General features: G+C 45.1%; 1 protein-coding gene across 1 annotated transcript in view; it reads left to right on the plus strand.

Moving 5' to 3' along the window:
* The window catches only part of PRR5L (proline rich 5 like), a 53092-nt gene that overhangs the window by 41611 nt on the left and 1211 nt on the right, over positions 1-10270 (plus strand). Inside the window, exon 12 of the mRNA XM_048947724.1 lies at positions 4210-10268. Coding sequence (XP_048803681.1) covers positions 4210-4592 — 383 coding nt within the window. The 3' untranslated portion in view covers positions 4593-10268. The remainder of the gene's footprint in view (positions 1-4209; positions 10269-10270) is intronic.

Consider the following 10270-nt stretch of genomic DNA (forward strand, 5'->3'; position numbering starts at 1 on the left):
TAGCCATCCATTGCAGCACTCCAGCTAAGTGAGTAATTCCAGAGTCATTCCACCATGTTTCCATGATGGCCTCCAGCTCCTCCTGTTTATTACCCATGCTGTGTGCATTAGTGTAAAGACACCTGAGCTGGGCCCCCTTTTGAGTGGCTGTAATCATAATACCCTCATGACCATACTCAGGTGTTTCCATAGCCACCAAGCTCACACCAACCATCGTGTTTTTCCTACAAAAGGGTGAGCTGTCCTCCTTAATCAAGACTCAAGACAGTGGGATCTTATTAGCACAACCCTCTCCTACAAGCACTGGGACGTTACATACAGGCTCCGTTCTAGTGATCCCAGTTACACCTACCCCCCACCTTTGTACCTAGTTTAAAGCTCTATTAGTGAACTTTCCCAATTCCTGTCTTAAGACCCCTTTATGCTGGTGAGAGAAGCTACTCCTATCGGTTACCAGCAGGCCTGGTCTTGTGCAAACAGAGCAGAGGTCAAAAAAAGAGTTGCAGACTGTTCTTAATTTTCCAGGGGACTGTGATTACTTGATAGAGCAATCGAAGGAGGAAAAGTAAAGCAATAAATCTATGTTCAGAGTTCAGCCTAAATTTTTTTCTGATTAAAGAATTTTAAAGAATTAAAGAATTTTACTTCAGTTTCACAAAAATCATCTGCGGATAGTTCTTCCTCAGAAGAGTTAGGTCATCCCTCGCCTGAAGAGAAGAAACACTGATAAATTCTCCACTATGCACTTCTGTTTCAGTACCTATTCAGTCCTGTGTAACCTATTTCTACAACAAACCTGATCTTGAAGGAAACCTCTACTAAAGGAAGATCCACAACTTTTGTGTGGTTACGTGCAGCCCTTATTGGCATTAGATTGCCTGGCTTAATGTCTTAAAAATGTCTGCTGCTGTTGTGGGGAGAAAATAAGAGCAAGACCTCTTGTTTCCTGCCCAGTTATCCTGTCTTAACCAGGTACAGCTTCTGGCTAAATACTTGGTGGCAAGAGAAGGAAGAATTCTAACCTCTTCCGCTGAGACCTGTCAGCTATGCTATACATTTCCAACACGTGTTTCTGTGGAATCTCATCAATTTCACTGTGACAGCAGGAGACAGGGCCATTCTTTAGTGCTGTAAAGTCAGATAACACCCATGGCTATCTGAGATGAAATTGGAGCATTCTGGCCTGTAGCTTATTTCACGCTGCTATCACCTTCCTCTTCTCCCCTCTGTCCTAACTCCTGTGGAATGTTATGGTCAGAGATTGACTCTGACAAAGGTCTAGGTTATCAAACCTGCTGAGACACTTAACCAGGTGTGTTTCTAAGTCCACCAATGAAATTCTGCTGATATCTTGTTCCTAGCACTTCTGCTGAGCTGTGTGTACAGAGCTATGCAGGGAGCTGCCTTCTGGATGGGAACAGCTTGGAGTCTGGATCCAAGCAGTAGCCACTGAAGTGTCAGAATAGATCTTCACAAACTTCAGGTTCTTCGCTGGCGAGGCCTAGTTGTACTCTTTCAAATTAAATGTTTGGAAAGCAAAAGCATAGATGCAGGAAGTACTTTTCCTCAGGTGTATGAAGTGTTTGGCTGATGTGTCAGCAAAGAGCTGTGCATTATGTTTTAGTAGAAGTGGAGATTAAAATCTGGCTCCTGTAATGCGTGAGTGACCTGAGCATCTCTTTCAGAAATAGAAATAATGACTTGAGAGCTCTGCCTCCTTAACATGTGGGTGACAGTGGCTTAAGAGGAGCTGGAGGGGGGGTTTCAGGTCCCTGCGATGTATTGGGGAGCACGCTGATCCCTTTCTTAGGCAAATCTTCCTACAAATCATTTCTTCTCCATGATGGCAGGCATTGCTCTTCTAATTGCTGCAGTATTTAAGACAGTGTGTTTAAGGGACATTCAAGAATTTTAGAGGCACAATCTAAGGCTAATGGAGTGGGAAATCAGATGGAACTGAAACATGAACTTCTGGATTATTTGCAATTTCAAGAATGGCCTTTGCCTTGCTCCTTTTTAGCATTCTCTGTTTGTCCCACTTGTTTGACTATAGTAGAATAGAAGGAAAGAGTTAAAGCTTAGATTTTTCAGATTTAAAATATGCATTAGGAGTAAACTTCTACTGAGATAAACCATGGGAGCGTGGGTCTGTGTGCAGTGTGGTTGCACTCACACTGGAGGTTGGCTGCGTGGTCTGGGTGAGCTGTGGCTGTGCAGTGGCAGTTTGGGCCCCAGCTCACACAGGCTTCACGTCTGCCTGGTCTGTGGATGTTTTGCAATCCAGTCCCTGCTTAGTTCTGGGCTGAGCTGAAGAGCGTCTTCTGTCCTTGCAGCGTATCTGGGTTACAGTGGTTACTGCAGCGTGGTCAAACTTAAGACCTTTGCTTTACTTCTGCACACAGCAGGCAGCGTTGTACTCCTATTCTCATGCTGATAAAGGCTTGGGGAGAAGAGCGTGGTCTTGTGCAGTACTGCTGCTAGTGCTCGCTTCAGTACCAGCAGATTTTACAGTCTCCCAGATTGTAGTTAGATTTTGAAATCTGGATAATGTCAGATGCTGAAGCACCAACACATGCATCAACTCTGTAAAGTCTCCTCCTCAGTGAGAGTGTACAGGAGTATGTAAGAACACAAGTACACACATAGCACGGGAGCCTCAGAACTGATGAATACAGCCTGGTTGGTTGGACTGCAAACAACTGCAGTAGTTAAAGAGCACTTGTTAGCCGTTCTGCCACAGAACACAAGGATGTACCAGAAGGGAATGTCAGGACCAATTTTTCCAGTTTATGTGCAGGGATGGTTGCCAGGCTTGGCAGGAGCAATTTTATGTTATTGCTTCCTACAGTGTTCTTGTATTCAATGGACTTTAATCTCCCAAGTCCTCTGGCTTGGCTGTTCAGCGGCACTAAAAGTACACACATGCAGTGGCACTTCTTTCTCACGGGAATATTTTTATTTATTTATTAAGTGAAGCTCAAGCCATGGCTATGATTTTTCATTTTCCTGTGTATCCTGGCCTCTTGGGAAGGGCTGCAAGCTGTGCCTGTTTAAATAGAGCATATTTTCATTTTAAATGTGCTGTTTAGAATTGGAGAAAAGCAAAGATTTTGCCCTGGAAAATCTGCAGCAATGGAGTCAAGAGAATTTACCACTTTTTGCTTGGCTCTGATTCATCTTCTCAGGCCTCTCCTAAGCCAAGAAACCTCTGCATAGATAAAACTGTTGCAAGATAGACATAATGTAAGTATTAATTTGTGGAATTACATTGTGGTGAACACAACATCAGAAAGCTTCTGAGTTCCCTTTGTCCTCTGCACCAATGAACTGAGCAGCCCATAGCAGTGGCTGTGTTCCTAACCTAGATAGGAGGTGGGCATCAAAGTGCTTGAGTCAGTCATGTTGCAAGTAAATAACTACCCCACCACTGACTGCTTTTTTTTTTTGGCATCAGCACTCGACTTTTTTGACAACAGTCAGCAAAGAAGCCCTGATAAGTAACGTGCAATGTGGAGAAATAGTTGCTGCTTGGACTCCCATGTTATTTGAGTCTCATTGACACCAGACCAATTTTCACAGCCTAGGTGCAGACAGCACCAGTGATGCTGGTGCTGTGCTGCAGTGCTGCTGTGCCGCTACCAGCAGCTGCAGGGAGTTATGGGAGTGCTGGTGTGGTTCCCTTTACATGACCTTTCTCTGGTGACCAACACCATCACTTGCTGTACTTGAGCTGCAGTGGATGCATAGGGAAGATATCAACTGCAACCAGCCTCAAACTTACTTGCACAAAGTGAAATCTTCTGAATGTGTTACTGAAAGCCCAAGGGTGAAGTGTTGTCATTATCTGGCTGCTGTCAGTGGTGGAGTTTTGGCCGCTCCGCCGTTCCTCCTTCTAATGACACTGAGCTGGTTTTCTGCCTTTCTTATTGATGCAAGCTTTCAGAGCTGTTTCATAACTTTCAGAGGAGAGCGCATTGCTTTGCTTTTTGTTATCTCTTATGCTCTGCAGTCTTGCGGGAAGTCTCCTACATGATCTGAAAGACTTCTGACCTTAGGACATGAAATCCTGCACTTCAAGGAAGTTGGTGAGATACCCAGTGTGGCTGCGAGCTGAGTCCCCTGTGTGTCTTGCAGCCAGCCTAACAGCTTGGACAAAGCTTTGCCTCTGCCCTGTTGCTCATTCCTGCCTCCCTTTTTTTTTCTTCCCAGAGAGACGGTACTCCAGATCCCGTTCCAAAGCTGGTGGACTGAGTTACTCCTCCCACCTGGTTGGCAGTCGGCAGCCCAGTGAGATGGCCCTGACACCTCTGACGGAGCAGGAGGGTGAGGCTTATCTGGAGAAGTGTGGTAGCATCCGTCGCCACACTGTTGCCAACGCTCACTCAGATATTCAGCTCCTGGCGATGGCCTCCATGATGCACACAGGCATGGTGATCGAGGAGTCGGACAGCAATGACAAATGTCTCCTCCTGCAGCCCAGTTTCAGCCACAGGCAGTGCTCCAGTGAGCCCAGTATTGCCGATGGGCCTGAAGGAGGCATGGCAACAGGCAGGCAGGACTCAGCAGAGCTGAACTGCACATCAGTCAGCTAGAAGAAGTCTCTCTGAGGAGAGGAGGAGCGTATGTGCTAAGCTGGACAAATGCTTCTGTCACCCCCGCTGGAAAAAAAGGAAAATTGGGGTTTTGCTCCTGGTAGTGAAATGGCCTTGGATGATCTAATGTCTCTTTGGGAGTGCTCTCCAGACTTGTTTTCCTTGCTTGTTTGTGATTGTTGTTGATAGAGGTACCAGCCGGCTCTCGATTGAGGGTGGTGGGCTGCAAAGTTGAATGTTGCTGTGTACCTTCTGTAAGCTCTTTTACTGTACTAACCTAAATCTTCTGGCCTCAGGTTTCCTTCTGTTTCTTTGGTATGACGCAGATGAGCCTCTTTCTGCTTTTGTCTTTCCTGGTTTTGTGCTACTTGTTTGCATCACAGGATCCTGTGCTTAATGTTCTTTGCTTCTGTAGTTGAAGTGGTGACTAAGGACTACCTTTTTCTCTTTTGAAGTTGAACTCAGGGATAAAACCACTTGGATCTTGCAGAAAGATCTGTTCAGATTGCTTGAGAGAAGGAGATCCTTCACTTGCTTCCCACAAGTGTGGGGGGAAGAGAATCTTGAAGAAACCAGCTTTTTTTTAGCCCTCACATGAACAGAACTGGATACGTATGGGGTGCCAGCTGAACCCTTCCAATTTCATTTATGTAGTTCCAGTAATGTCTTTAGTGTTGTTGTTATAAATCGAGCACCAAGGAGGAAGGTATAAAGTGAGAGCGAATACAGTCCTGAGCATCCCAGTATTTGGCATCAAATTGCTATTTAAGTTCTGGGGTGGTGCAGCTGCAATGAAAGGAGAAATCTAAACGAGTCCCTTCAGAAAGGGAATGCCCATGCATTTCTATCGGGAGAAAGCTAAAGGTGCTTCTCCAGGATGACTGTCATGAGTGCAGAGCAGAATGACTTACAGGGCTGCTTCCTTGAGCTGCTGTGGTACTCCCTGCACTTGCAGGATTCGTGAGACCAGAGATAAGCAGCTGGGTGCAGAACAGAGCGCTGTCCTTGTAGCACATTTGTGAAGTGCTTCTGACCTCCAGTGGTATCTCGCTCAGTGAGCATTTCTTTAAGATGAAGCGAGGACTACGTGTAGTCTTTGTTCCTATTTTTGTTTTGAAGATTAGGATTGGGTCCAGGTTGTCAGTGTGTCAGAGTTGCAGTGCCCACTGCATGGCACCGTTTGGTTCTCAACTGCTGCTTCTGTGGGAGCAGAACCGATTTGTTGGAGCAGTCCTCTGGTGCTTTGCTAAGCAGATTTGCAAGTGTAATTACAAGCTTAGAGGTAAACTGAAATGCTGCCTTAAATGTCAAATCGCATTAAAAACGTGGATATAATACCACAGCCTCTAGAATCCAGTCCCTGTGGTACTGACTGCAAATAAATCTATCCTGACAAGGGAACAGGAAGTTAGGGTGAGTCTTCAGGAGATGTTTTTACATATTGTGACGTTAATTGCAGAATTTGCCCCGCTGCCATTGGGCATTAAGCACCTTTTATTGCACGGGCTGTACTGAAAGAGCAGCTTGGACCTGCTGGGATTTGACTTTGGTAGCATGTGCTGCAAAAAGCAGTTGGATGGTTATGGTACCACAAAGCACCAGAAAACCCAGCAGTGAGCACAAGTCTTGCTGTCTGTGTACATGAGAATATTTCTTTGTCTCCTGTGGTTTGCAAATCTCCAGATACTTGGAAGGGGCTGTGTTTTCTTGTAGTTGGTCACCTGCGACACCCTCGCTGCTGGCCTTTGTAGAAATGCAGTGTTTTTGTCCCTGCTGTAATTATGTGAGAGAGATTGGGTTGTGCTGTTGGCTTCCTAGGAAGGATGTGTCTGGGGAGGCAGGTAGAGGGGGATTTAAGCAGTCCTTCCTTTAAATGGATTCTAGGGGAAGTTGCCTTCTTATTCCTAAATTGGACTGATTGTGCCACCTGATGCTGTCACACACACTGACTTGCAGCCTTCTCTTGGCCACAGTGTACATGTGGGGAAGTGCTGATCCTGCAGCATTTCAGCTCACTCCTGTAAGTGCTTCTCATCTTTTTACTTCTCATTTCCCTTTTGTAAATGCCCAAAGTTAGCAGCGCCGCCTTCTGTGATGAAAATGAGTATGATTTATTTCCTGACATACTCTTGGATCATCTCTAGGGCTAATAGGAACCCAGTCCTGGTTTTAACTTGAATGTCTTTTGTTTTACATCTATTTATAATTTTGAATCATGTTGATTTTGTACCTGTTACGTTGTGGAAATTTGCACCGAGCCACTCTGAATTGAGCACTTCCCCTGGTTGTTTGGATGTTCTGTTTATGGAGAATTAAAGCTGGTGGCTTTACTTTTTAAACTGAACTAAACTTGTTCTTCAACCAACACGGAGGATCTGGTTGGAACTAGGTTTTCACGGGCATTTGATGGATCTTGAACCTTTCTTTTGTCAGTGTTGGTACTGCTGCCTTCTTTCCCTTGAGGAAGAGAATGCTGCAGAACTCGGGATGGCTGTGGGCAGTGAGCTGCCCCTTCTGTTGGGGTGCTTCTGAGTGAGGTGGGTTCAGACCCTTCTCTACAGGCTCCTGACTCCTCCAGGAGTTGGGGTCTTAAGGATCTCCACTACCCTGAACTCATACCGCAGTACAGAGCAGCTGCCGATTGCAGCAGCGCTTGAGGAGCCGCTGTTTGAAGCCTCTGTCATTGGGCTTCAGAGCCAACTCCCTCTTGTGCCGAGAGCCAGTTAATAATTCTTGTGGAATTATTATTATGGACTGCATAGTAACAGCCCCAGTTACCCTGGAAGAAAGACTGGAGTCACAGAATCATTATTTCTCGGCTAAAAGTTTATGAACACATCTGTGCTGGCTCATATTCAAGAATTTGCAGTTGCTATTGTCACTGGAAAGAGCCCCCACGCTTTTTAACCTCAAAACCTCAGTTCTGTGGGATTGCTCGGGCTCCCAGAACAGTGGACAGTGCTGTACCAGGACAAACTGGAAGGTAATGGAATTAATGTATATTAAATGTCAGTGAGAAACCACAAGATCCTCTTCAGTGTATGACACTTAGGATGATTTATTACCATTATTGCTAAGCAAGCCCTCTTTTCTCCTGTGGGTTTTTAATCCACTTCATACTAAGCAGCTATCGACTAACAGATATTGATGGTCCTTGGTGCAGAAATAGGAAGTCCTTCCTTCTCTCCTGTGTATCTCTAAGAGGCAGCTTCACTATTACAAGGGCTGTCTGCTGCCTTTCTTCAGGCTCAGGAAGTGAATGATCATTGATTTGCTGCGTGGTTGCAAAAGAAACAAAGGGAAGGGGGAAGCTGTTCTGAAGGAGGGAAACGATGGCACCTGTACTGGAAAGCTCCTGCAAAAGCAGGACATTTGAGTCTAATACTCTGCTCCCGGGCACCAGTGAGCTGAATGAAGATGGTCCTGGGAACTCAGATAAGCATTTGTGTAGAGACTTTGTGTAATTCTCCTTTACAAGCTTGTGTGGGGGCTGCAGAGAGGGGAGGATTTATTGTGATTTTTTTTCCCCACCCACAGTCTCTTCCCAGAAGGCTGGGGAGAACAACTATCATGTACTGAGCATCACTGCTTGTGATAGAACATAGTAGGTGGAGAACCTCTAAGCAATACAGCCTGGATCTGGCTGTCAGCCTGTCCTGTGGCCCTTAGATGCAAGGCATCTTCCTCCATAGGTTACTTCAGGGAGAAAGAGAGGGCTAGAACCCTGTAGTTTTTCCTCCATTCCTTGTAGTGGCTGCTATAGAAAGCATCAGCCTTGTTTCATGAGTCCCAGTGGTACTTTAAGTACAGATTCACTTTTGAGTTTTAACTAGAAGATCCATAAGGGATGTACACATTAGTCTACACAGAGCCTTTCCACAAGAAGCAGCCAAAGCCTCAGCCTGAGGAGCACTTTCTAGGTGATTTGCTGAGGTAAGTGGAGTTTGTTACACCTGGTGAAATACAGAAACCAGGAGAACTTGTATGTGCCACTTCTCCTTGACAGTAGCCTGGTTCCTTGGTGTGCTGCCAGAAGGCCTGACTCATACCTAGCTGGAAACGCTGCTTTGTTAAAAACAGCAACAGAAACCAAGGTAAAGCTTAGAGAGAAACAATGTAATGCATAATGGTGACCCAATGCAGAAATGGAAATAAAACCACTAAGCTGTAGCGTACTATCCTAGGGTTTGACAAGTGGCTTTCACTGATTTCATGTTTAAGAACAGAACTGTAGGGAGCTTTCAGTATTATGGAGCTGGTGCCAGCAGTTGCAGAGAGGACGTGTGCTTCTGAAGGCAGGAAGGAAAACCAACGGGTTACCAGAGTGGACCCGCAACAGACCTGCTGGGACTCTGCAACCTACGCCTGTCTCTGCAGAGTGGGATGAGGTAAGAATTGTCTTGCTTTTTATTTTTGAACACATAAATTAACTTGTATGGAAATGATTTTGTCTGAGAGGGGTGAGAAGTAGAAGATGAATGTTTTGAGGCAGTTTATCACAAGGCATTTTGCAAAGGAACGCTTCTACTTTACGAATGCAGGTGCTTCTTCCAAAATTATTACTGCCCCACTGCTAAAATGCTGCTCCATTTAAACAGGCAGTTCTTAAGGCTCTTCAGGAAGCAGAGCAGAGCTGTCCTGTAGGCCATGCTGCAGTGCAGTATGAATGGCTCTGGAATGGGCTATGTGCCAGCCCGAGTATTTAGCCATGGTTGCATTAGTGAGCAGCTTGCGCTGAGTTGCAGTGAAGGTCTGGTTGTGACAAAAGAGCAGGAAAGCAGCAGCTCCAGCTGTGAGAGGAAATCACTGAGCACAGGAACTATCGTGGGCTGTGTCAGTCCGGATGAGTCAGAGCAGGAAAAGGTGGCTCATCAGTCCCAGCTTGGACAAAAACTAATAGGAACATGATTTCCCAGTTCACAGTTTCAAATATTTCCTCATTCCATCTCAAAAGGAAAAAAAAAAAACAACCCACAACCCAAGCACTCACTTCCATAGAACAAATGAGTTCAGTCATGACTGCTAAAAGACTGGATAGAGCAGGGCTCCAGCTTTCCAGCAAGTAAGTCTTGCTGCACCTCAGTCTTCATCTGTTCCTCCTCACAAAATAAAGCTAAAGTCATGGAGGCTGTACTGTGTAATTTTTTTTTCTGAACCAAAGAAAAGTTGTGGCCTTCCACAAGGAATTATAACCGGGAGGGTTGATAATGGTTCTACTTGGAATAAAATACTACCGTCGATTCAAGCTAGCATTCGTATATTAGAAGCTTTCTGCTTCTTTAGGGGCAAGGGAAAATTAAAAATGAGAAACAAAGGCAGACATATCTTAAAAAAAATATTTGTGAACTGAAAGAGGTGGCAGAAATAGCACAATCTTCATGTGTTCTGAGATCTGCCAAGCTGACAGCAACTGTTAGTGTGTAACTGGGGGCATGTCTTTTTTTTACATAGGCGGGGATTTTTAACTGATAGATGAGGTCTCAAAAATTAAAAAAAATTAAAGCTAGCAAAGCAAAAAACAAACAAACAAACAAACCAACCAACCAAACAAACAAAAAAAAACCAACCAACAAAAACAAGACCCTGAAGAACAGATTTCCTGAAGAGAAGAAGACTTGGACGGTGTAAGGGTGGTGGTCCCCATGGATATTGTCCTTGCAGATGGAGCTTACAAAGGT

The sequence above is a fragment of the Lagopus muta genome, chromosome 6 (assembly GCF_023343835.1).
Source record: "Lagopus muta isolate bLagMut1 chromosome 6, bLagMut1 primary, whole genome shotgun sequence".
Taxonomy (NCBI): domain Eukaryota; kingdom Metazoa; phylum Chordata; class Aves; order Galliformes; family Phasianidae; genus Lagopus; species Lagopus muta.